This window comes from Perissodus microlepis, chromosome 15, assembly GCF_051167445.1.
Source record: "Perissodus microlepis isolate ML-2025 ecotype Zambia chromosome 15, ASM5116744v1, whole genome shotgun sequence".
Lineage (NCBI taxonomy): Eukaryota > Metazoa > Chordata > Actinopteri > Cichliformes > Cichlidae > Perissodus > Perissodus microlepis.
Window position 1 is genome coordinate 23703272 of NC_140475.1, and position 27643 is coordinate 23730914.

The 27643-nt window shown below is 42.8% G+C and overlaps 1 protein-coding gene across 4 annotated transcripts; it reads left to right on the plus strand.

The window, feature by feature from the left end:
• The first annotated feature begins 1420 nt into the window (after positions 1 to 1420).
• senp6a (SUMO specific peptidase 6a) lies at positions 1421 to 27252 on the plus strand. 4 transcript variants are annotated; one of them, XM_084954445.1, is made up of 24 exons: positions 1421 to 1569; positions 7225 to 7318; positions 9591 to 9654; positions 10798 to 10904; positions 11506 to 11649; positions 13211 to 13231; positions 14338 to 14408; positions 15244 to 15335; positions 16555 to 16951; positions 18348 to 18592; positions 18685 to 18825; positions 21560 to 21593; positions 22084 to 22272; positions 22372 to 22565; positions 22919 to 23118; positions 23281 to 23397; positions 23521 to 23643; positions 23733 to 23825; positions 23928 to 24259; positions 24519 to 24607; positions 24734 to 24822; positions 24931 to 24999; positions 26235 to 26385; positions 26487 to 27252. In XM_084954445.1, exons 1-24 carry the CDS (start codon positions 1539 to 1541, stop codon positions 26721 to 26723), a joined length of 3324 nt encoding a protein of 1107 aa, XP_084810571.1. In that variant the 5' UTR covers positions 1421 to 1538; the 3' UTR covers positions 26724 to 27252. The 4 variants fall into 4 exon arrangements, with proteins under 4 accessions (XP_084810571.1, XP_084810572.1, XP_084810574.1 ...); XM_084954446.1 differs by having other exon boundaries at positions 13214 to 13231; XM_084954448.1 differs by lacking the exon at positions 13211 to 13231.
• Positions 27253 to 27643: the final 391 nt, after the last annotated feature.

Consider the following 27643-nt stretch of genomic DNA (forward strand, 5'->3'; position numbering starts at 1 on the left):
TCGTTTGCTTGTTAAATATTGGAAAAGTGAAGTTTGTTTGCACAGGTTTGGCCAGAAGCGCAGCCAAGGGGTGGCCATGGGTGCCTCTGACCCTGACCCCTTCAAAACAAAAGCATATATCATGAATAACAATTTTTACAGAATGTTGGGATTATAAAGAGACTTCTGAGAACTAACACAATGAGAAGAAACTTGGAAAATGCTGGCCACACGTTTGTCCTTAGAGCTTATATCTCACAGCAACTGCTCTTGTAGTACTCCACTTAAATTGTAATCTTAGAACCTTTATTGACACCTTTAAACTTTAGCAGCTCCTTCAGATTTTTTATTAATGTAGATTATATAGAAAATACATAAAATAGGCTATATGAACTACTGTATGTAAATATGTAAATATACTACTTGGTCCACAGTGATTTCCAGCAGGGAAAAATCTGTTTCTGTGCCACCACCAAAATAACAAATGATACGACTCTGGCCACCCGGATCAAACCCGTGTGACACCACAGAGTTATACCGCTTCTAACTGAGGAACTGGTTTTGTAGAGCCACTTCTGCCTAGAAAACTGAAAATACGCAGGCTTAATGTGTTTGGCTCAAAGGTTTCTTTTATAATGTAAAACTCCAGATAAGCCAGATGCTTAGTTAAAGATTTTTGAAACTCAGAAATTCTCTCTTCCTTGGTAGTAAAAGAAGACCGAGAGCTTTAAAAACTATCCAGGAACTAATCTCTGTCACATTAAGAAAGAAAGAAAAAGTGTTTTTTCATGAGAACTCTTGGTGGCTGGCCAGGGTAACAGTGGTGAACGTTGGGTGGAAAATTGATCAATTTGTGTGGTGTTTTTGGAAATGTGTTTCCACAGCTTCAGTGGAAAATGTAATGTTTTCATTGTAAAATTACACCGTTTGTCCTCAATAACCCTAAATGTTTTGGGGTTTGTTTGTTTGTTTTTGTTTTATTGTAAATTTACAGCTTTAATCGTACAAATTGTTAGTGTTTTCCTGCTGAATTTTACACTTTTCATCTTCTAAATTTACAAATTTATTCTAAATTTTTTTTTTTGTCATAACTTTGGCACTTTTTTGTAAATTTACAAAACTGATTTAAAAAAATAATAATGTTATCTGATAAATATGTATTTTTTCTGCTAAATGTACTTCTTTAACTTTTTTTAATTTAAAAGAACTTTTCTCGTGTTTTCTCATGAATTTCTTTTTTATTCTGTAAATTTACAACTTTAAGCTTGAACGATGTGAGGGGTTTTTTCCACAGAAACAAAAGTTGTTATTTGTGAAATTCGCATCCTTTTTACGGAATCGTGTATTTATTTATACCTACTGCGCTTTATTAGTACACCGTGGTGACTATATTCCATTTTGTTTAGAATATTTTATTTTGAAAGCATTTACGCACACTTCCGGCACCGAGGTGAATTTCTGCAGCCTGAACTCCGAGCTGATCGTAGGCAGCTACATATCTGCTCTATTGAGTGCGCTGATGAGCAACACTATCAGCCGAGGAGGATCATGGACTAAACATGGCCCACAATAAGAGCTTTTTCTTTGAAGGTAAGCCGTGACACTCTGCTCCGTGCTCCGGCCGCCCAGCAGCTTTTTTACCCACACACAGAGGCAGGTTCTGGCCGCTCTGGCGTTGAACACCATCGGTCCAAATTACGTGTGGAACACCAGCGAGTTATGGCTAGCATTAGCTCGCTGTTAAAACACATTTATCCTCACACACACGGGGTTGAACTGAGCGCTGCGAGGCCGCGGGCACAGACACACTTCGGGGCCCAGAGGGGGAAGTTGAGACACGTGCAGTCCAGTCCGGTCCGGTTCGGTTCAGTTCTGCGGGCTTTAGTGGACTCTGGGCTTGCACAGTCTGAGCTAGCGACCCCCTCGTTAGCGCTGACGTTAGCTGGGTTTGCAGTGTGCAGCGACAGGCCTTCCTGTCTCTGCTTGGCTGCTAGCTCTAACAACACGTTAATACAACAGGAGAAAGATGCAAAAACACCCGAGTGACACACAGAAAAGCGGTGAAAATGACACACGCAGCGCCCAACCTAGCAGGGTAACACCAGCCCAAGATGTTAGCATGCTAACTGTAACATTAAAAAAATGTAAACATTAACCCACCGTGCTTTCTCTCTGCCCTTCAGCTTAAATTCAGATTGAAAATTGAACTCTGAAGGGCTCCCGTCACTCACAGCCAGGTGGTTTACATATGTCGGTTAATGCCTTGCTCACCGGCTTTCTGAAAACCACACAAAACAGATTTTATCTGAAGGTGGTGCCAAGCAATTAAGCTGTCTCCTCATGAAGCAGCCCCTTTTTCTTTATTTTTACCCTGGAACAAAAAATAAAACGTATATCTTTTTGTTGTTATTATTGGGGGCATTTATTTATGTATGGTCCAGCCCATCCAGTGTGTTACATATGGCCTGTGAGGTTTGCTGTTATCTTTTTCTCATTGAAAAGACTGAGGTTTAAAAGGGATAATTACATTAATGAATAATAAAATTCAGATAGACTGACTCAGTAGCAAGTTTATTTTGGTCGATTGTTGAGAGTTAGGAGAAAATTTCATAAAAGCCAAAAATCACATTTTAGTCCCGCAGGCTTGGGGCATTGTTTTTCTTGGCTCGTGGGCATTCAGGGGCTGATTGGTCATGTTTTACTGGGCTTGGGATATTACACCTGCAAGCGCAGTTGGTCTGGGCTACCTTTTTGTTAAACAGAAATATGTGCTGAAAAAAGTGGATTTTCCAGCTTTTGGGGACGTTGATGAACAAAAAAGGCCTTGTTTTGAAGTAAATGAGGTCAAAAAGCACCCTGCTGGTGATTTTCTTTATCTTTGGGAGGCAGCAACATTTTCTGTTTACAGGGAAAACCTTATTACTGTACCGATTAGAGCTTTGCAATCAATCAAAATTCAAACTCAACTGGCTTCCAACAGTGATTAAAATAAGATAATTAACGTCGTTCATCTTTAGCTCTTCTCTGTATCCCCAGTCAAACTCCCATAAACAATGTGGCAAGTTCATTTAAGCTTGAGCCAAAAATAGTATTTAAACCAGATCATTTGTTTTTAAATGATTTCCTTTCAAGAACTCTGTCAAGGAACAACAAACAGAGCTTTCTGTAATGTGGGTAAGTCATTAATGTTGTTAAATAATCCTGATCTTAACGCTGTCCAAAACTATCATGATTTTGACTTTTGTCATAAGTGATCAATCCCACGAACAAATATTGGGTGTTTATCAAGTCTGGGCCTATAATAATAACTTTATTTTGTGTAGCATGATTTAAAACTCTCAGCTAAAAAGTGCTTTGGTTTGGATTAAAAATACATTTAACAAATACATGTAAATTATCAGTGTTTCAGTCATTGTTAGATACACACACACACACACACACACACACACACACACACACACACACACACACACACACACACATTAGAACAAAAGCCGTAGACAATGGACAAAAGAATAAAGAGAAGCTAACCTATAAAATAATTGTTTAGTTCTTGTTAGTAGCCGAGCTACAGTGTTAAGGACCAGTTGAAGATGAGCTAAGGAGGACTGAGAGATGCATGTCAAACAGTACAGTAATCGAAATGGGAGAAAATTAAAGTGTGTACTGGAAGTTTCAGATTATTTGGTGTCAGTAAAGGACTGATTTTAGTGATATTTCATTCATTTAAGAAACAAAGACTGGATAAGCCTTGAGATGTGAGCTTTAAATTTACATTTCTGGTTAAAAATGACAGCAAGGTTCTAAGTAGATGATTTGTTGGCGAGGGGGCAGAAGAACATCAGTTTTGCCAGGATTGAGAAAAAGTAAATTTGAAGACGTTCAGTCGTTAATGCCAGTCATTGAGGTAGGAGAGTCTCTTAAGGTTGTTTGGATTAACAGTAAATTACAGCTATGTATCGTCTGCATAGAAATGATGCAAATTGTCTTTGAAACTGTCCTGGGGTAACATATACGAGGAAAACAGTATTGTTCACATGTGAGGGATGCTGATGACAACCTTAATTTTAGTTCTGAATTTTTATTTTATTTTTTCACTAGTATGATGGGAAAAAATGTCAGAGATGCCAAACCAGTTCTGTAATCTGTCAGTGAGTTTGGTATGGCCAGAGATGTTGAAGGCTGCAGATAAGTTAAGATTGGGCGTTCCATGACTCCCAGTTCATTCTTATCTCATCCTGGACCTTCATGCAGCTTCTCAGGCCTTTCTGTATTGAGTTATAGTTTTTCAGTCTTTTAACTGGCGACCTGCTGGGGGTACATTTAGATGGGGCAGGGTGGCGTTTTTATATGCAGGTGGAAACCCTGACCTGCTTTTTGTGCAACTGAACAATGGAGTTGGGGTATGCATCTGTTGACAGATGGGAAATCCAGAAAGTGCTGCAGAAGTAGAACAAAAAGTTTGAAAGTGCTCAGATCAGTGCAAAGACATTTGTTTACACTAAAAACAGCTTTAGTTTTAATCTCTGTTAGTTCTTTTTTTTATTTAAATACAAATAAAGCCTATATTGTAATTTAAAAGACTAAAACTAGCACAGAAACAAAAAAAAAATCTAAACTGAAAAGAGCAAATCTGCAGGCATCAACTGAAGCCCAACTGGCCTGAAAACAAAAACTCAAAATGAAATAAAAATTAACACAAATACTAAATACAGGTAAACGTAGGAAAATAGAGTTGTTAGCATCGATACCCCACCTGGCTTTTTAAATCAAGATCAGAATAATATTGCCTCTCTTCCTGCTTAATCTGGGAAATGTCATGTCCTTAAAAAAATCTAAATCTTAGTAGAGGAATTGCAAGTGTTGTAACCCTGAAGCTGCAGGCCAGGATTTGATGTCATGCTGTGGATCTGTAGAAACCGATTGCAGGACTGTGCTTGAAGTGTTTCAGGTGTATGAACTGGGTGTTTATTATGGGGGGAGGAGGGTCCCTCTGAGCTCATTTATGATTGATAATAAGCTGTCAGCTGCTCAAACATCTGTTTGGATAATTCCTGTGTGACAAAGATGCTTCCCAACCCTCTATCGTGGATTTGTCCTTCAGGAAATCTACTGTTAGACCCCCTGCAGTCCAGATAAATGAGCGGAGTAAACCTCAAAGAATTGAAACGGCCTCGACTCCCTGTTTTCTGGGGCATTTGTTTTGATTTATGAAGCTGGAAGACGGAGCCAATGTGAAGCTTGCAGAGTGTGTGTGCGGGGTCGTCTCTATTAGCTGGAAGAGATAGGAACAGGCTCAATTAGGTTTGTGCAGGATTGAACTAGATGAGAGGCAGCTGAGGCAGGGGAGCTCTGGGAGAGTAATCTAATATGTGCATTTGAATTTTAGCTCATTTAAAAAGACCCATAAAATGGATAAGTCACTAAAAAATAGAGCAGTGTTTTTCCTTATAAGATGAAAATATTCAGCTGCTTGTCTCTCCTAATCCTGGCCTCAAGTTTTATGCGTGACACTTGGGGGGCAGTGGTCTCAGAATTAGTGTTTGTTGGCGGTAGAGCTTTAAAAAAGCATGCCTGTATGAACCGAGGGGACCTAATTGTTTAGCTGCTGGGCCTGCAGCCAGATGGATAACCTGCATTAACATGATGCCATCAGTTTGTCCACTTTCTGATCCCCTGGATGGAATAAATCAGCTGAAACGCAGCCTGTTTAATAACTGTTAGGTTTGTTTTTTCCTGGTTTACTGAAGTAAAATTCTTCCACGTTTGAATCCCCTGCTGGGTGCTGTGGTTTTGAAATCCACTTCAAAGTAAATCGGTTGATTTATGGGAGGAAACAGGAAGTCAAGCGTTTGTGGCGACATCCAGCAGATGTTTTTGCGTTGGTATTTGTCTCCGGTGTTTTTGTTTTTGGTCAGTGATTCAAACTAATATGCAAATTTTTAAAATATTTTTCTCCCTTGAGGAGGTTTAGGGACACACAAACACCAAAATAAGGTATTAATTCCTAAGAAGTTTGCATGTCACAGCACGACAGAGAGAAGGTGCGAGTTTAACAAAACAAACACAAATGTGAAGAAAAACGCGCAGCTGACATAAAAGAAGCTCCGTTCCCCTTAAAGTTAATATGGGTATTCACATGTTTAATGAGACTTCGTGGAGAAAGTTGGACGCTGCTTGAGGCTAAAGCTTCTTGTTAAAGGATATAGTGACGGTTCCAGGATAACAGATGGCTCTAAGCCGGTTACCTTTCTAACCAGCAGCCGCTTGTTTTCAAAATGCCACCTTTCTGAGAAAAATTTGAGCTAAAACTCAGTTTTCAGAATATGTACTTTATTTTTAAAAATGTGTTCTGTGAGCAGTAAATCTCTTTGAAAAGCCTCCCAGATTCTGTTTGCCAGGCTGCCTGGAAAAACTGATTTTTATTCATTTTAAATGTGATTGTGCAGCTGTTTATTTTAACCCCATAACTCATGGATAATGCAGAGCATGGACAGCTGCTCACTGTGTTTTATCACATGAAACCTGTCAAGTTAGGGTCACAGGTAACAGACTACTTGCATATGTTTCTGTCAGTAACACACATCAGACTCGCTGAGTTTACTGTCTCATGTAGTCACCGCTGAAGGTCCATCCTGAGATGATGAATCCACAGCAAAGCTTAGCTGGAGGCATTAAACTGCCTCTCACATTCATTCATACATTCACAGACATCAGTGACTTCTTTACACACTACAAACCTCTTTACCTCCAACCTTCAAGACTTGGTACAAACATTTAAACAGCAGTTTTGTTTGTTGGAGGAAATGTCAGACATCATCTGCAGGACTTCCAGGTTATTCCCACTGATTTGAATGTAGTTTCCAGTTGCTCGTAAAATGAATGAATTCTACTCTCATGTCACAGGTTATCACATTTGGCATCTGTTTAATAATCTTTATTTAGAGACACAAATTGGCATCGTTGTCACACTTTCTCATTGATGCTAACGCAGTAATTATGTCTGTAAAATGATTAGAAATTTGCTGTTTGATCACACTTCATTGCAGTGACGTGAGTGTATTCCTGTTATCGCCACGCTGCAGCAGGTTCCCGTCTTTGCTGATTATTACCAAGCTTTTCATATCTTCTAGGTGAAAGGATCAGCCCGTGAATTGCGGGGCATCCTGTAAATGGTCATTTCAGCTAATGCCTGTGTCTTGTTTCCGTGCACTGACATGAGTCTGATTTATTATTCAATTCAAGCCCTGGATAGATCAGAGACCAGGCGAGATGGAGGGTACAAGCACAACTGGAGCTTTTCTCTTTCTGGTGACTGTGAAGAGGAAAGGAGACATGAGTAAGCACTTCTCCAGCCCTCGTTTTCAGCACCACCATCAGCGCTGCACTGCACATACAGGAAAAAGACCCCAGTGACACCCCTGCTGCTGACGAGCAGCCTATTCCCCACTGATTATGAGTTCAGTGGTGTTTTAGCGCAGCAGACCTGAGCAGTGTGCTATTGTAAACCTCTGCCTGCGTGCACATCCTCACCTGCTAGGGTTGGACCGATATGTTGGTTAATATTAAACATCAGCGACCAGCATGGGTCGCAGATTTGTAAAGGCTTCCAATAATAGGAATGTAAAAAGCAGGACATCAAAGCAGCTGATGATTAATTTCTATTTAATAATTGTTTAATGTTCTAAAACCCAAGCAGATGTTCTTTTAATGTCTTAATCTGAATGGGCAGTAGTCCAAAAACAACACAGCCACCATGTATACTATATACTGTCCTAACGCTAAAGAGGAACACAAAGCATTCCTCTTTAGTGTCATTTTAGGACTTAAGCTAAACTGCAAAGTCCTTGTTAGATGGCAGGTAGAATGGGAGTTGGCACAAATACATAACCACCAACAAGAAGAATGGGACAGTAAAGCGGGTCCTGAATGTTAAAGTGCCTAAAAATTTGTGACTGACTTCAGAGTCACCTCTGGCTCCAAAAACCAACATAGCAGTGGCTAAAATGTTAATTTTTTGACTCGTCTACCAGCTGACCCTCTGGGGGGCATGAGGCAATTTTATTTTTTATTTTTTTTTTGGGGGGGGGGGGGGGGGGGGCTTCCTGTGGATCTCCAGACAAGACTTGGTTTTCTACTAAACCACCATCATGGTTTTGAGATTACATTTGGTTCATTTTGTGCCTTTCTTTTTGCGCTTTGCATGCAAAAGAAGAAAAATTTGTTAGTCAAATTTGAAAACCAAACTGGGTGCCAAAAGTCCCGTCTGTCTGCGTCTGAGGGATCATACCCCCATCCCTGGGACTGAGATTTGATCTAAAATGGCTGCTTGCTCTAACAATTTGAGTTTTATTTAAAAGTTCCTTCTTTTTAAAGTTACCTATGCTGATTCAGAAATCAAATCTCATCCCAGATATAAAAACAGGTTCTATTCATTTATTATTAGTTGGCATATCTAGTAAAAATAAACTCAGCCTTTAGTGTTGAGATCACTTGTCTAAAGTTCAGGTCCACAACCTAAAACAACACACCCATTTATTTATTACATTTTTAATTTTAAAAAAATGTTAGTTGCAGGTTGGATTACACCTGGAAGAATTGACATAGCCACCAAGGCTACGTCCACACTAGCCCGGATAGATTTGAAAACAGCGTTTTCGTCCACACTAGCGTTTTCAGTTGTTTTCACAGAGTTGTGCGTCCACATTGAAACGGCCGAAAATGCTCACGTTCCAGTACTGCTCATGCGTGAAATGCAAGAAGATTCGACCTGCCTCATTTCTGTCTCCCGTTTATTTACTTCCCGGCTCTTTGAAACGTCGCGGCAAAATGTCGAGGAAAAGCACCGAGTTTTTTAAGTGGACTAACAATGAGGTGGAGTTGTTGCTGCGAGTAACACAAAAGTACAAAGTTGCAAAAGCGAGTGACACTTAAAGAATTTGAAGAAAAGCTATCTGAAGCATGTACAAACTGATATTAATCTTTAATAGGGCTGTCAAAATTGAGAGTAAACAAAACAACTGCTGTATAATGCCCTCCGCTATCTTTGTTTAATTGGTCATATGACTAACATGCATCATCGTTTTCGAAAGTCTCCTTTTTCGCTGTCCACACTGCGACACATAGGCACAGTCTTCAAATGTATCCGTTTTCGAGAGCGTTTTCAAAACGCTGCGTGTCCTTCAGGTAAAACGCCGTCTCAGTTGGACGGGAGGCCAAAACGAGAGAAAACAGTGCGTTTTTGTTTGAAAACGCAGTAGTGTGGACGTAGCCCAAATTAAAAAGAACAAAAGCGTCAAATTGGAACAAGCTCATGTTTTCAGATTTTCATTGATTAAACTTTTTTTTTTTTTTTTAAATAGCTTCTGATAAATTTTCTGTCTGCCTCTTAATTATCTCTGCTCAGTCTGTGCTAAAATGAAGGAATACAAATGGTGGAGTAATGAAAATATATCGGTCAAACCCTACGACCCACTTTGTCCCCATTAAAGTGCAGGCGTGTTATTTTATACCCACACAGACACATTGAACAGCCTTTGACAGGCTGAGTGTTAAAATATGTTAAAGCTGAGCATAAACATGCTTTTCATCATGTCCTCTTTTCCTCTCAGTGCGAGTGTGGTGAGTGTGGAGGACATGGACCGGCAGCCGCTGAGCTCCCCTGAGGGGAAAAAGGTAAGCTACCCCTCGCTCTCTCTCTCTTCTCCCTGTCGCATTTCCTGACTCCCACCCGCCGGTGGCGTGGACTCCCAGTGGGCCGTGGTGCTCTTCGATCAGTCCTGCAGTCGGAGCAGACGATGCCAGATTCTGTTTGGCGCCCGGCGTGGCACCCGAAGGACCCCGGCGAGCTATGAGCTCAGGCTGCCGGGGCGCTGTGGGAGTCGATTTTAAGGGCAGCTGATGATGATGTTATTGGGGAAAATGTGAGCTCTTGGTGGGCGTTGGCCTGTAGTGATTCTCTCGAGGATGAGCTTGCAGTCAACTGGATGTTTTTTAATTTTCGAGACTTGTGTGTAACATTGACTTCATTACAACAGCGCTCATTTATGCCCGTTTCAAAACTAAATGAAGCCTATGAGGTTGAAAATGCAAGAAATCATAATTAAATGCATCACTGTCTGTTAATCAGTTTAAAACGGCTGTTGATGTCATTTTAAATGTTTTTTTTTCTGACCAGGAATCCAAAATGCTTAAAGGGAACATTAAGAAAATTCAAATTAAGAAAAATGACTGATTTTTGTTTAAAAAAAAAAAAAAAAAAAAAATATGACTGGGAACACAGATTTGTACTAAAAGGTTCAAAAGATTTGCCACAACTGTATTCTAAATTTCAGTGTCTTCAGCACTATCTGTGGACTGCTTGTAAAATACTGACAAATCCACCCGGTTGGTTGGTGGTGCGTTTTATTTACAAAATAATATTTATCCTGTATTCAGTAAGATTTGAAACTAGCAGCTTGGATCATGCACTGATCAGAAGACTGTTTACTGATCTCAGAAATGAAGTGAGATGTTGGGTGGTTTTCCCATACACTTCTATACAGGTGAACTTCCTGAACCCAGAGTTGCTGTCCCCTACTGGTCGTTAGAAAGAATGCAGTTTAAAGGCACTTCCGTGTTGCTTCACATTTCAGAGCCGGATGCGAGTGATGTAATTCTCAGTGGCAGGAAATTTGTTGCATTGGGTTTCACAAAAGTGGAAAACTTTAAGGTTTACTGGTTTGTCTGTAGGCTGACTATTTATCTTGTTTTGTCTCAAACTGCTGGCTTCCTTTTTTTTTATTTTTTGTAATAATAATATACGTCTCCTCTCTCCAGTCTCCCACTCTTAGGCACTTCACTCCCTCGGATTCCTTGAGGACGTATGAAAACCGGACGAATAATCACATGAAGCCTCTGACCAGGCTGGCACCTAAAAGGCTCAGGTATGCTGCGTGCTGTTTGTATAAGCTCTCTGTTTGCAGGCAATGGAGTCAGAAGTGACCACAACAGAGGGCGGAGTATTAGGTTATCAGATGATTGTAGCTTGGTTTGTTATAAACCTGCATCCATAAATCCCTTAAAAAGGCTCCAAAAGTCTCCAACTGCACAAAGTCTGATTAATAAGGGCCATGTCAGTGGTTTGAATTCTCTGAAATGAAGTCAGGCCTCAGTGATATAGACTGTAAGCCTTAATAAAGTATAAGTGTGTCATTAACATAGAATTAACCCCTTTGGCAGCTGGTGTGATGTGAATAATGGCTAAAATAGTTTCTTGTAGTGGGCTGTAAACATGTAAAGTTGGATGCTTGTGGAGCCTCAGGTGGCTGTTAGCGGAGCTACAGTTGTTGACTTCACTTGTTGCCTGGTTACTGTTTATTTATATAATATGTTCAGTTGTATTATGGTCTCATTACTTAAAACTACAGGCACACTAAAGAATTTTTGGGGCTGAATGTGGGTAAAAATATTTTCAGAGTGAATTCATGTTTTGTGTGTCTGTCTTTGTGTTAAAGGGTTAATGTGTTCTTTCTGTCTCTCCTGCAGTGAGGGCCCTCTCACAGTCGTGGTGCCATCCATGTCCAACGGACCCACACGCCTAACGTCTGCACCTTCACAAGGAATTTTTATACAAGGGCGCCACTTTCAGCACGCACAACTGCCCTCCGCAATAAGGAAACCAGTCCAAAGGTGAGACAGAGCCAGTCCGAGCAACTTCTTGTACAACTGCAGATTTGTTTTTTATTTTTCTCCTTTTTTTTCTTTCTGGCTTACTTGGAGATAGGACTGTACGATATGACCAAAATCTCATATCCTGATATAAGACATTTATCGTCCAGACAACGATATATATCACAACATTTTTACTTTTTCTGTAAATTCTGTGAATCTCGGGCAACTCGACTTGCGTGAAGTGGTTTCACCTGGATGATAGCTGCTCCCTTTTGCAGTCTTCTTGTATATGTGCATACATGTCACTCAATTACTGTAGCAAAAAAGATGGATGTAGACATTTTCTACTGTACCTGAGCACTCAGAGCGCTTCATACAGAGAAGGCTTTGGACTGCGTCCCTGAGTATGTCCTGTGGGGGGTGCTGTGGTAGTGTGCGGCATCAGGCCTGTGGTGACGTGGTGTTTGATTCTTGCGCAGCTACAACGAGTCCTCGGTTTGCTTTGCTGCCGACAGTGACGGTGACGGTGACTCTGGTCATAACTTCTGTGTGACAGAATTTCCTGGTGCAGCCCAGTGATGGAGCGGTTCTGGTCTTTTGTGGGTGATGAGGTTCTCTTGGCTTCATTTTGTAGCTGAGAGTGATGTGGCTGGGAGGAGCATCGGCAAATGATGCCACGGAAAAGTGTCCAGTGTGAGGGAGCTGCTGGCTCAGCCAGAGGAGTTTAAGTATCTCGGGGTCTTGTTTGTGATTAGAGGAGGGAGCAGGAGATTTTTGCAGCATCTGCGCTGATGTGGATGCTATACCTCTCTGTGGTGGTGGAGCATGAAAGCCAAGCGCTCAGTTTAGTTGTTTCCCACCCTCACCCGTCGTCACGAACCGTGGATACAAGCACCCTCCAGAGTTTTCTTTGAAGGGTGTCTGGACACTTTGTCAGCGGGGGCTCAGAGTACAGCCGCTGCTCCTCTGGATCTAAAGGATGCATGGACGCCTCCGAGGTGAACTGTTGTCCAACAGGAGGGAGGCTCCAGGGCAGACCCAAGAAACCTCTGGGTGATTATGGGTCTCGATGCCCCACAAAGTCACGGTGTTGAGAAACTGTTGGTGATCCCTGAGCGGTCCAAGGTCCCATAAACACATCATGAACGTCTCCTGCACGCTCGATACTGCTAGCCCCCTCTCCTGCTGTTTATGTGTGAAATTTGCTTGAGCTATGACTTCAGGAATCGTGTTACCGGCCTCAGAGTGAGTGCTGCTTCTTACTGGAGTCACTCTGAAAAACCACCGTTTAGCTTTTACATCCCTATAATTCCACTGTTGGGAAACAGGCTGTGTAAATGTTCCTTAACTAGATAAAACTAAGCTGATGCTTGATAAGCATGAGATATTCTTGACAGTAGATGAAAGTAATTTGAATCTAAGAGATGTGCTCGGGTTCTTTTATAGTCTTCCTGTGTGTAAAAGGAAGTGTGCTGCAGAGAAATAAGTTTAATTGAACTGCAGCTGCAGAAAATGAATTACAGCGCAGGACTTGATTGCATTAGTGAGATGTTTTTCTCTCTTGATTTTCATCTTCAAGCAGCCTTGATTTGAAGGAAAGGTAAGGCTTTGATCCGAACTAACCGGATCTCATTTCATGGCCCTGGATCGTTGATCCTCTCATTTGTTTCTAAAGGTTTTTTTTGTTTGTTTGTTTTTGTGCTCAGCACATTTTGTCAGTTTTTGCTTTGCTTAAGTTTCATGACTGTTTGATGGAAGCACTCTTTCCAGGAAAGTTACTCAGAGAATGTTTTTCACAGTTATTGTTTCATTAACGGTGTGAAGTGTTGAGGTTTTTCTGAATGAAGAAGGATCTCAACCTCCATAAAATACCAGACTGAAAGCCAAACTTGCTGGATGGTCTGTTTTTCACTGTGTTGGATTCACTTTGTCACATAATTCCATTTAAAAGTGCTACCAGCTACAGCGGTCGTGTCACACTCCCCATATTTACATAAAATTAAAAAATTTGGACCCCTGTGAAGCTGATGATCTGAGAAATTGTGCACATTGAAGAAGCACTCATTAAACTCGGCATAAGCTTCCTGGCCTATGTTTAGTTCTTGGAGCCTTTTGTTGACTGTTTGTTTTGTGCCGTTGGACGGTTATAAGAGGGGAAAATAAAGAACTTCAGTCACATCCAAAGATACTGGGACAAAATCAAATGTAAACAGCTCTGGAAGCTTTACTTGCATGCCTCTAGTGCTCGGTCTCCATCATAAATATCCCATCAAACACCTAAAACGAATTTTCTTCAGCCAGAGTGCCAAACCGTTCCATTTGCAAAGTTGTACAACAGACTCTTTGTAAGTGCTCTCATCAGAAAACCTGGAATCAGTAAATATTTATCATTAATTGCTTCATAAATGACTTAATTTTTATGCCAGCATCTGTTTCTTGTGATTTTTAGCTTCAGACACCATCAGTCTCCGTGAGAGGTTTCTGTTTATTTTAAGCCCGGTTAAGCCTCTCAGTGTTCAGCCTGTTAATTATTTAGCCTGCGGTGTCTCCACCACGATCAAGATTATTTTTAAAGTTTCTCAATTTACAGAAAAAAAAAATGTCTGAAAGTCAGAGTGAAGATCTGGATTTGCTGAGAACATGATCTGCCAGCTTTGCCAGAGGTTACCAAAGTCTTTTTTTTCTTTGGGTCCCCTTCTCCTGCAGAAACGACTTCTCCACCACACAGCAAGCTCTCGAGGTAGACAACATCGTTCTCACCTGCCCAGAGATGCCAGGTAACCTCACAGCACACTGAGCGCATCGCACTGCATGTTTTTAAAGACTTTCCCGAAATCAGGCTGCTGGCGATTACAGGCAGTTGGCTGGTGTTGAGTTTCGACAGGCACGCTGTGTTCCCGTTGCCTGCAGAGAAAAGTGTGTGTGATGTGTTCGGCATCTGTGTGCGTAAGATGAGTGCTACTCGGTGTCTGTATTTGTGTAACGTTTGTGTAAGCGGGCTGCGTGTGTGTGCTGGCTGAGTGTGACAGCCAGCAGCGTCTGCAGGGCTACAGATCTGGGCTCAGCCTCCTCCTTGTTCCTGCCAGAGGACGAGGAGGAGGAGACCCAAGGCCTCCCACATTAATCCTCCAAGCTCCCGGCAGATGCAGGAAACTTATAAAAACATTTGCTGAGCTAATAAATGCCAGACTCTGAAGGCCATTGGGTTATTTTGCAAAAGATATTTTCAAAATAAAGTGTGACTTGGAGAGGAAGGTTTTCTTATCAGTAGTTTTAATTTTGCCAGGTAAAAAAGTGATTAAAGGAGCTTAGAGAGAATAAAAGAATTTCCTTATGTGCTGAGGCATGTTTCACTGCTCATAATAAAACGCCGTGAATCAATATTTGGACTCCTGTGAGCGCACCGAGCATCATTTCCACTTAAAAATGTACACTTCTCCAGTCTCACTTAATAAGATCATGTGGGACTGTTAATACGCGGCAGCTCGTGCCCGCTGCAGTAGTTTGCCCTGGGTTTCGCCTCCCAGACTGCACACACGCTGCCTCGTCTTTGTCCAGGAAGGTTTTCAGAATGATGTCACCTGTTGATCCTTTTATGGGTTCATCTTACAGAGGAGGAGACCCTGAACATAAAACGTCGCGTCCAGCAGAAGAGGAAACCGCTGGAGGGATGCAGCTTTTCTTCGCAGGTCAAAGCAGCAGAGGTGAGGGAACCCAACACTCGGCAAACAGTCGGAGACAAACTGATGGATGTTTGGCAGGAAGTGGATATTCGCCACGGTCTAAACTAACAGAGTGAAGAGCTGGGGAACAAATGCAGAGTTTATCCATCCCGTGTGGAAGACATTAGATGAATTCATTCATTTAAAATCCGTGATTTATTGATTTTATTTATTTTTAAATAATAATGCGTCAACTATGTTGTGAAAGTGATGACTGTACAGTTTGCTGCCCAGCTGAAGCTTCATGCACACAGAAGGGGCTGCAACACAATCATTTAAACGAGAAATCAGACTTTTGGCTGTGGAATAATCGACTGTGGGGACAAAAATCGACACCACCCAACGGTAACAGAGGTGATTGCATGTATGAGGGGTTTGTTTTATCATTTTCAGTGGGGAAAAAACATTTTGTCACTCATCCTCGGTCTGAGGACCAAACACTACATCCACATGAATCAACATTTCCAGACCTGGATGATTCAGTTGAATCAAGACAAACTATTTAATGTGGTTTTTGGTCAGTTTTGAAAGCACTAAACCAAATCTGGAGTACAGGTGTCTTAGACAGTCTGTTAGTACTGCTAACTGCACAGTAAAAGTACTTCAAAAGGCTCCAGCAACACATCCTTTAGACAGGTCCACTAAACATCAAGCCTGAACACAAATGAACAGGCGAGTTTTCACACCTTTATTTCTATGGGGCTGACCCCCTGCTGGAGCCTCTGGTGGACATTAAAGGAACTGCAGCTGTGTTAGTCTTGGCGGTTAAAGGTCGGAGTACGTGTGGGGGGAAAAAGCTTTAAGAAGCTGAGCTTGGCAGCTGTTATGTGTCACAGGAGTTGTAAAGTAAATATTGGTTTAAGATGCTGACTCAGATTCCCGAATGGGTAAATAAACAGTTTTTCCTAGTAAGGTCACCATATTTGATTCCATGTTATGTTCACTGCTTGCTTCTGCAGCACATAACTTTATTTTTTTTTAGCCTCTTTAAGTTTTGTCCACCTTCTTCCTTCTGAACCCGTTTAACTCGTAGTTTTGGAGCTGAAACAATTTCATTAATTCTCACTCATACAGACTCGCGTCTTCAATGGAATAAAGAAGAAAATCTGTAATTAAATCATCTGCTTGTAACTTTCAGATTGTTGTAGTGACCAGAACAAAACCTTTTATCACCTCTCTAACGAGTGTTTTATGTCGGCAGCCTCTCCGGTCGACCATCTGCTCGAGGATGTGTGTGAAGTGCAACAAACCGAGTAACGACAGCAGCAAGTGTCAGAACTGTGGGAACAATCTATCGACGCCGCCGTGCCAGCAGACTACGCTGCCCACCCCGGCCCTGCGGCCCTCCATCAGATCCCAGCCCTCCTCTGGACCAAACAGCCTGCAGCAAAACTTTTACAAACCGGTCGTGACCGCAAGGGTTCCCCGCGGAGACGCCCTGTCCACACGGCTCGCGACCACCAGGGGTACCCTGCTGCCTCTGAACAACGGGAGGACACCCCTGTTAGCAGGGACGTCGAGCTGCTGCGCGGCCAGAAACCCACCCAAAGCTACGAGGGCGGCAACGGTGGCACAGCAGCACGAACTGAACGATCCTAGTGAGTAAAGCATCCAAGCTTTTCATCGAGCTTCTAGGTAAAGCCGAGTGTGGAGATGATGAATTCACTCGTCATGCATCACTTTGTGGCTGATGTTGATGAGAAAGTGTAAAAAATATTTAATAAGTAACTTCAAATAAAACTTTTAATAAAATTACATTTAAGAAAAGCAAATAAGTAAGTACAGTAAAATGAGATTAACAAGTAGTCTCTTTAATTTAAGAGGGCTTTTCTGCTTTTGATGGATTCAGTTTGTGCAATGCTGGAGCAAGTGAAATGATTTTATAATCGATACATAAGCTGAAGCTGTGTTCTCTTCTTCTGCTCTCAGTAAGACGTCCAGCCCGAGTGAGCACTTCCTGATCCCGTATACGTGTTTTTGATCACTTGATGGTGGTTTAAAGTTCAGCAGTACACAGCCGGTATTTCTGTGTTTGCATGTGGCTTCTCCCCGGCTCTGAGTGAGAGGCTGGGTACCTGTCCAGGGTGGACCCCGGCTCTCGCCCTATATCTGTATATATTTTCATATCCAGTACCGTTCCTGTTTTTCTCTCCGAGATAGAAGCTTTAAAAGATTTCCCCTAGAAGTTCCACATTTTTGGGGGCTCAGGATGGAAAAACCGATTAATTTGTCGACTTGCTTCCTGTTTACTTTTGGGTTTTGCATAGTTTATCACACTGGGATAAGGCGTCCTTTTGACTGATTAAATGAGATGTTCTGGGCTTTTACTTTAAATGCCTGTCCTGAAGTTGATCCCACGTCTCTCATATTTTTAGCTTGATAGAAACTCGGTGATTGAAAGCTCTCAGACTTATTTTCAGTAGCTGTTTGTCCTCGTGCTTGAAGCCCGTCGTCGAGTGTGTCTCCAGTTTTTACAGAAATGCAGTTTTCGCCTGGTGACCGATCGGGATTAGCCGATTCATGTCTGCACATGTTTAATGAAGCCGTGCAGGATTTGAAGATTCTCAGAGTTAAAGTTCATCGAGGGATCAGATTTGGTGCTTCGTAGTCATTTTGTTTGTCCTCGTGTTTGGCTGCTGTGGAGCTGCTAGAGCTGCACGAGCTCAAACATCGGAGGCTTCGTATCAACCGGAGACGCTGAGAGACCGAGCTGACATTTTAAAGGCTTATAGCAAGAATGTACAGTAATTATTCCACCAGTGGAAATGCATTTTTAAAAAGCTAGAAAAATTATGTGCTTCTAGGTCTGCCGTGTTTAAAAAGACACAAAACCTGAAAATCTACATCACTCCTCATGCAGGTCCAGATTTGTGTGGTTTGCTTTTTGCACATATGAGTAATGTCGTGTGGTTGAAAGGTTTCCGTTCACTTCAGGCACAAAGCTGAAAATGAGCCAGCGGAGAGACGTTTAACAGGGTTTGATGTTCCCCTCAGTCGTCCTGTCCAGTGATGAGGAGGAGGAGGAGGCTGACAACGCTAGCACGGGAAGCGTTAACAGACTGGACAGCGTTTCCCCTCGACCCGCCGACTCCGCTCACTCTTCTCCGGCGCCCTCCGGAGGCAGGGTGGAAGCGGCGGTGAAGAGCATCGCAGAGCAGGAGGAGGTGAACCTGGACTTCTTTGAAGAAATGGTGAGCACGAAGATCACGATACCTCGGCGAGCGCGGATGAAAGATCAGGTGAGACGTGGTGGGATGTTTTTGGGGCTCGTCCGATTCCTCCTGTAGCTTCACCGCAGATAACTGATGCTTTTCCTTCTTTTCCTCCACAGTTTGGGAATCAACCTCCCGAGCAGTTCTCACCGAGGACGAAGAAACCCAAATTCGAGTCCAGCCTGTGCGACAGCATCATCCTGGAGTGTCGGAGCGTAAGAGTGGGATCTCTACGCAGGATGGTGACGAAGCCCGTCGTCGTGAGTCTCTCCAGTTTTTTTATAGGAATGCAGTTTTCAGTCTCGGGATCAGGATCAGCTGATTTGTGTCAGCACACCACCTTTGGTTTGATTGATGAAACCGTGCAGGATTTGAATATTTTCAGAGTTAAGATTCACAGAGGGTGGGTCTCAGATTTGGTGCTTCTTAATCATTTTTCTCACGTTTTGAGCCCTCTGAGTACAGAAGCTGGAACCATTACATTTTCAGGGCTGGAAAAAACACATTTAAGCTTTACAAACTGCATCCAAATCAATTTTCACCCACTTAGAGTCACAGTTTAAACCTGCGCCACGTCTGTGACGTAGAGGAACACGAACGAGCTTTGGTAATTAAGATGCTTTGTGTGTTTTCTGATGATTCACTGGAGAAAACGTCAGAGTGCCTTTTCAAAGGCCATATCAACCAGAGTGCTTTCCATTTAAGGCCCATGTATTCACTTTCTTAATGACCAATCAATTCTCCAGAAAATAGCATCACCATTCCCGGAAGATCCCTCGGATCTGTGTGTAGAGAGCAGGAGAGCGTGAAGCGTCTGTCTTTGCATTTCCCTCACGATCAATAAGAAGTAGAACTCCGAGATGCAGCTTTACTATTTGATCTTTTCCAATTGGCTACAAACAGTTTAGTTGTTCCTATGAGCATTAATATCTGATCCTAAACCAGCTCTTTGCTCCTGCTGACATTCTCTAAGCCTGCGCTTTAATGCTGGTTTTTATTTGTATTATTGAATGTCAGACCTTTGAAACAAAATGAAAATGAAACACTTTTCTTCTAACGCTGATTTAGTCAAATTTTTTGAGATGTTGGGAAGTCTGTTAAATCACCGTCGGCCTCTGTTTTTATTACCACTATTCATCGGCAGCACGTTTTAAAGCGCAGTTTTTAAAACCTTATGATGTAACTACAGCCCAGCCCATGCAGCAGTATATGAATGACTAACCTCATATTGTGGATGGATTATCTCAGTTGTTCTCCTGACTGAAGTTTGGTCCGTTTACAGCATCCTGCCATGTGATTGCATTTGTCCCTGACCATCGGGAAACCTCACGTTAACTTTTATCGAGTGGAAAAAAGTTAGCGTTCATCCTCCAGCTTAAATGTGTTTATATTATGATAACCATAGCTGTGTAGCTAGCCACCACATAGCACATCATTATATATGAGCTAGCCCAACTTCAGTAACCCTACAAACGTCACTGCTGTTTAGTTTTCTGTCTCCATCTATATTGGAAGTGATGGCAGAGCTGAATGTTTACATTTTGTCAGAAATTTCTGAGTCAGAAACTCAGAACTTGTATATAATATGTTTAGGTGGAAACTAGAAAGCTAGCTCCCTGCTAACTTCTATGTCCATTAAATTTCATAAATTCTGTTTTCATGGATGTCTGGATGTTAAACTTTATTGTAGAGCAGCCACACTGATCATTTTATTACAGATGAAAGAAAGTAGACCGTCTGTAACTCTCAGTGATGCTGCAGTGTTTGTTTGACTTTGGGACCTGAAGCAGAATTTGGACCCAGAAACAGCTAGTGACGTCTTTCCAGTCTTACTGACCAAAGAGCTTAAGCATGCACCTTTAGCATGTCCCTCTCGATGTCCCTCTCACTCACACTACTGCAGCAGCCATGTTGCTTTCAGTGTTACATGTTCTCTCGTAGTGCAGTTTCACATTATTTGTGAAAACAGCCACTTACCCATAACTGTGATTGGGATGCTGCAGTGCCACCCCTTTCATGTGAGCACACAGGGGAACCTCTGGGTTAGCTTAGGATAATTAAATCCTGATAAAGAGAAATTAATTCGATTGCAGTTTTTACACAGAACTTGAGTGTGTTTATACTTTCACTCCACTTCTGTGTTCTCTCAGGGACTTTAACTTGGATGATTTTCAGAGTATGAAGTCAATTTTGTAGTGTAAGCTATTATACAAACCAAAAAAAATCAGCGGTGGGGGATGAAGGGGTCTATGTTTCATTAAATGATCTTTTATGATGTTAGTATTCTAAGAAGAGTTTCAAACACTTACCAGCAGCAAGACATAAACTGCTGATATGTGAAAAATGACTGAATTTGTATTAGAAGAGTTATAAGGATCTACAGTAGACAAATCTGCTGGTAAATAAATAAATTAATTAATTAATTAATTAATAATAAATAAGATGACACATTTAGACTTCTGGCAGATTAATTAAACAGATTTAATTAGATGTACCGTAATTGTAGTAGCCATTTTTTGTGGTGTTACCTTATGTGTAACGCTAGGGGTCACTTTTTGTGTGTTAAGGTATGGCGTGTTTATGGAACTGCATTTAAGGTAGACACAGGTAATTGGTGTCAGGTGTTATTGGGCAGAAGAAACAAACAGTTTGTGACCGCTGCACTGTTGTGATTTTTATGATAAATGATGTTGGATAAAGAGAAAGTTTGAATAACTAAAACAACCGATGGAATGCAATAAAGATGTTAAGCAGATGCGATAAGTACGGCTGGAGTTATTGGACTGTGACAAGTTTAATTCATAACGGTGGCATCGCGTCACCCCTGCCATCGAACACCTCAGTGGCTTCAAGCGTAGGCTTAGCCTCTACCGATGTACAATGTAAAAATAAAAATGTTTTAAAACCTGAGATTTAAGCCTCAAATTTAAAAACTGATCGAATCCTGAGTCCGGTGAGAATAAATTAGTCTGTCTTGTTCTTTTGTCTCCTCAGTTTTCCATCGAGCACATCCAGCTGGAGACCGAAGGTATGAAGCCGCACTAATGATGGCATTAAATAACTCACAGAGAGGAGGAAGATGATGATGATGATGGACGCTGAACATTGCTTCAGAGAAATGCAGCTGTGCAGTTTCCTCTTTGTGCTCGTCAGCAGAGATCAGAGCCATTACTGGGGAAAAAAACCCACTGAAACTGCAGCAGACAGCAGCACACTGCCACTGATCAGATAAATGATTAAATAAATCACATGACATCAGGGTGGAGGAAGCCTGCAGGGTGTCAGGGGCAGGTGTTTGGTGTACATTTCCTAATAATTAATAACACTTAAATGAACCTGTGATCTCTCTTTTATAAACCCACTGAAAACATGTGGAGGACAGAAACTCTGAGCTTCAGCAAACATGAAAATAAAGTTGTGTTGTTTACGCAAACGCACCCTCGTGGCGTCCCTGTTCGTTTTTTTTTTTGGTTTTTTTTGTTTGTTTTCCTGAAATGTGTCCATTTGTCCACCTTCAGGCTCAGAGCGCGGCACTGTAGAGAAGGTGTGCCTTCAGGCGTCGGAGCTGATCAGCTGCGAGTGGTGCAACGTGCGGAAACTTCCCGTCTTGTTTTTCCAGACGACCCCGCAGGAGTGCCAGCGCCTGCGCACTCAGCTCAACATGTCCAAGGAGAAGGGAGGCCAGTGGTACGACTGCACAGGAGACGGTGAGTACACAAATGTTTCCTTGGCGGCGTGGCATTAACTTGTCTTCACGCTGAGTCAAAGTAAACTCAAGTCAGACCGCTACCCCTTCTCGCCGCCAGAGTCGGACGAGAAGTACATCGTCCTCATCTTCGAGAACGGCCTGCCGATGAAGGAGCAGATGATCCTGGAGGACATCCTGGGCGATATCGGCAGGACCAACAAACTCATCCCCTTCCCTGCCAAGCTGCCCTTCGAGGAGGCCAACATCCGACTCGTCAACTACAACAAGGCGACAAAGCAGAGGGAGGAGAAGGTGGGAAACCTGCAGATCTCAAAATAAAGTCAAAACTGGGCTTATGTAATGTTCGAGGTTAACATTTATATGTACCAGTATTACATTTATGCAGTAAACTAGACGCCCTCTGACGCCTGATGACTCATATCCACCATCCACCTCCAGGGCTGAAAAATAAATTTTATATATAAAAACACGCCATAATCAATTTATCTATATGGTCATATTTATGTGGTATTGTGTTATACCACAGTGACTGCAGCTGGTCAAACAGTTTAAGATTAAAAGCCAGATTTCTTTTCTTTTTTTAATATTGCGCTACCTTTTATTTCTTTTTTTTTTTTCTTTCTTCTCTTCTTTGCTCTCTGCAGGTGAAGCCGGTACACACCCCACCCAAACTCACCCCCGCCTCCTCCCCAGTAACCAAGGCTTCACAGGTCTCCCCCGTAGCATCCGTCAGCATGCCTGTGCGCACGCGGATGGCCACCCGACAGCAGACCAGCGCCTTCTTTGAAGATGATGAAGACGACATGACCGACCTGCAGCCCACCTTCTCCGGACCAATCATCAAGTGAGCACCTCTGCTGCCCCCTGCAGGGCTTGTTGATCTGTTCAATTCAAAAATAATCCTGCAGTTTAAATCACAGCGTCACGTTTACTTTTCAGTATCAGGAGTCGTTTAACTGTTTGCCCTGTCCGTGGCGCTGCTGTTACCCTCATCTCTGTGTTGCAGGTTAATGGTGTACCCTCCTCCTCCAGCCAAAGGTGGAATAACCGTCACTAATGAAGACCTGCACTGCCTTAATGATGGGGAATTCCTTAACGATGTTATCATAGACTTTTATTTAAAGTAAGTTTTCATGTCGTCTATACTCAAGATCATTCTGTTTTTTTTGTTTGTTTATTTGTTTTTTGTTTTGTTTTTTTGAGGCTGAGATCATTTTCGGTGACATTTTCTTCCTGTCCTGTTTAGATATTTAGTTTTAGAGAAGTTAAAAAAAGAAGATGCACAAAGAATCCATGTGTTCAGCTCTTTCTTCTACAAACGGCTGAACCAGAGAGAGCGCAGGAATGCCCCGGACACAACAAACCTGCCGTGAGTGTCGCCTCTGCCTGCACTGGATGTTTTTAAAGATAATTGTCTGACAGTTTGACTCCTAAACCTGACTTCTTTTGGTTTCCCAGAATCCAGAAAAGGAAGCACAACAGGGTAAAGACGTGGACTCGACATGTGGATCTATTCCAGAAGGATTTTATTTTCGTTCCTATCAATGAGTCGTGAGTGTCTGGATCTGTACTCGGCTGTTTTTCATGGAAAGCTTTGGTCCTGTGAAGCCATTGAAATGCTGAATGATGGAAGCTCTGTTTCTATTTCCTCAGAGCGCACTGGTACCTGGCCGTTATCTGCTTCCCGGGCCTTGACCGTCCGGTGCTTGAGCAGAACCCGCTGTACCACAGCCCGTTTCCCGCCACCCTCACCGCGGAGTCTGAGGAGAACATCCCGGACCACTGCCGGCCTCTGTCTCCGGACAGAGACGGGCTGGACAGCTCCTCGGAGCAGCTTTCACCTGGAGGAGCTCCCGAGGGGTCCTTGGACGATCTGACTGATGGCGAACTCGCTACTGAAAGCTCTGCATTCACGGAGGGTGGGCAGCAAGAGTCCTCTGCAATGTCAGGGAACGGCCAGGTCAACGGCGAGCAACAATACACGAGTGAGTCGAGCACCGGGGCTCTGACCAGTGGTTCAGTAAGGGAGGTTCAGAGAAACACGGGGTAGTTAAACTTACTTAATACACCAAAATGTGGTGAAGTTTGAAACGTTCGGCTCTCGAGAGGCATTTAATGAAAACAGAGCTACATGTTACACACAACAGCGTCACACCCTCCTCACCCTGCTGAGGGTTTGATGAAAGTTTGTATTCAAGTTTTCTTCTGTTTAATAATCTGTTGATTGGTTTCTGCGATTTCTAGGCGGATTGCACAGAATCAGTATGTGCTACGGTTCAGGAAAAGTGGACGACGACCCCTACACCTTCTCCGATGACCAGAGCTCCTGTCAGGTGCTTCAGCCTTCATTGATTGTTTCCTGTCCCGCCTCTCCTGGTTCGCCACGGCGTGTGTGTGTGTGTGTGTGTGTGTGTGTGCCGCGTGTGTGTGTACACTCAATGAGTTCTGTGTCTGTGCAGGACGAGTGCAGCGAGGACGGGACTCTGGCTGAAGATGGTCTCGGCTCCGACGCCCCGAGCCTGACAACCAAACCGAGCCTTTGCAAACAGTGAGTGCACGCACTGCTGCTCCTCCACCTGCAGAGGGCGCCGCTGCCCCGCTGAAGCAAAGAGCAGAGCGAGCCCTCGCTCACACAATCGTGTGTTCTCTCTTTCAGGCCTTGTATTCTCATCATGGACTCCCTGAGAGGCCCGGCTCGATCCACCGTGGTCAAAACTCTGAGAGAGTGAGTGTCCACATCTGCACTGACACACATCTGGCTCATTCCTGGTATTCGTCACTGTTTAAGTCGACAGGCCTGAGTCCATGTCATATGAAAATAGGCCAATGATCATTTCTATATAGCTCGTCTTACACGATTAGCCCCCCCTCTATCACAGAAAACAACTCTAGGTATCCACAGTTATTTATTTTTACAGTCACTGATTTATTTATATATTATGTTATTTCTACTAATTCTTTTAGCACTGTAGCCTAAAATGCTAAAATCCTCATTACTTTTGCATAGCATTAATAAATGCCTAACTTAACTGAATTAAATAAAACAGTATTATAAAGTCTTTGTGGTTAATTAAAAGGAGTAAACTGGCAAAAATGTAATTTTAAAATCTTGGACCTGCTCACCTGTAGCTGTGCTACTCTGCAACCAAAACAATGAGTGTGTCTTTACCGCAGCTTCACGTTAATACAGAACACAACCAAAGAAACCTGATGCTGCAGTCAGCTAAGTTTGATGCCTAATCTTAGAGGAGACAGACATTATCGAAGAGATGGTGTCTGTCTCCTGAATCCAAACTGGAAGCTGGTTCCACAGAAGAGGGGCCTGAAAACTGAAGGCTCTGCCTCCCATTCTACTTTTGAATACTCTAGGAACAACAAGTAGGCCTGCAGTCTGAGAGCGAAGAGCTCTAATGAGGTGATATGGTACTACAAGGTGATTAAGATAAGATGGGGCCTGATGAATACCTTGTATGGTGTGGGAGAAATTAAAAAAAATCCACATACCAGCGAATACTTGGAGTCATGGCTGGAAAGTTCAGAAAGTTGTTTTTATTGTTTGTTGTAAAATTTACAGTTTTTATAGCAGAAGATTTCTTTTTAAAAAGCAGCTGCACAGTCATCAGTTATTTGATTACCTAACTGTTGCTGTTTGCACAAAATCATCATTACTGTGTTAAACACACATTTTAAACCTAACCAAGAATGTCAGCATAAATATTTATGACAAACCCAAACTGTATGAAAATCACTTATTCATCGAGTTCTGCAATCCTCTGCTTTCTCTCACTCACATACACACAGCACCTGTACTGACGCATCTTCCCAGCGACCAATCAGTTGCCTCTATTTATCAATCATAGAAGTAATCTGCTTGGAGTGCATAAAATGCTTTAACGTTGAGGCTACTCGGACCTGCTCTGTGGGTTTCATGGCGTCTGACTGCGTCTGCGTTTGTTTTAGGTACCTGGAGGTGGAGTGGGAGGTGCGTAAAGGCACTCAAAGGAGTTTTGGGAAGGACGTCATGAAGGGTTCCAGCCCACGCGTCCCTCAGCAGGACAACTTCAGCGACTGTGGCGTTTACATCCTGCAGTATGTGGAGAGCTTCTTTGAGGTGAGAGCTTTATAGAGTTGGACATCGGTGCAGTTCTGGTCAGGAGTTGAAAATTCAAGCTGCTCTGTAAGTGACGTCTGTCCTTCGTCCTCTCCGTACAGAATCCGATTCCCAGCTTCCACCTGCCCATGAACCTGTTGGAGTGGTTCCCTCAGCAGAGGATGAAAACGAAGCGCGAGGAGATCAAGGAGCTTATCCGGAAGATTCAAGCTCAGCAGGAACTGGACAAGAAGGAGTCTGACCAGGTCGAGGCTCCGCCGGGCTCCCCAGAGGAGCCGGAGATCGAAGAGACATCTGGGTTGAACGGCAGACCGCCAAACGTACCCATTAGCCCCTGAATCCACCTCACCCTCCTCCTGTTTGGCGTGGGAGGGGGGCGTGGACCTGATTGTACGCTGCTGGTTTCACTTTGACGTGTCTGAAACGTTCCTCACCTCCCTCCGTTAACCACAGACCACACCTGAACTTTGTACTGAATAAATGATGAAGTGTAAATACGCCGGAGTTTCTCCCGCTGCCTTTGTAATTTACTGTTTTACGAGTCATTCATGGAGTGCCCCGTTAAGTTATGTTTCATAGATGTTCTTCTCTCTGCAGGAGGATCCCTGCAGAAGATACTGTCTCGCTCTCGCATTGGTTATTTTCTAAGCTTTCAGGTTTGTGTAGACAAACAAAAGGAGAAGAATAAAAGAACAGAAAATTGCTGTCTAAGTTATAACGATCTGCCCGTCTGAGGAGAGAAACAGTTTTCGGAGAGTTGATTTCCAGCTCGTGAATCACACGGTCGTAGTTCAGTGCTTGTTGTGTCTCTTCCATGTGGAGTGGATAAATTTTCAGCATTAAAAGAAAACTTTTGATGCAAGAGCACTTCCTCTGCCTTAGCTTCTCATTTGTTTCCTCAGCCACAACATCGACACCCACCGTCACAGCGCGGACCGCCGGTCAGCTGATCCGGGCTCCAGCTTCAGGTGGCGGTTTGGTTTGAGCGTGATGTGGGAGGGGTGTAAATGTAGCAGGAAAATATCCTCCCAGCTACGTGCTGTTGATATACAGTGGCTTGCAAAAGTATTCGGCCCCCTTGAACTTTTCCACATTTTGTCACATTACAGCCACAAACATGAATCAGTTTTATTGGAATTCCACATGAAAGACCAACACAAAGTGGTGTACACGTGAGAAGTGGAACAAAAATCATACATGATTCCAAACATTTTTTTACAAATAAATAACTGAAAAGTGGGGTGTGCGTAATTATTCA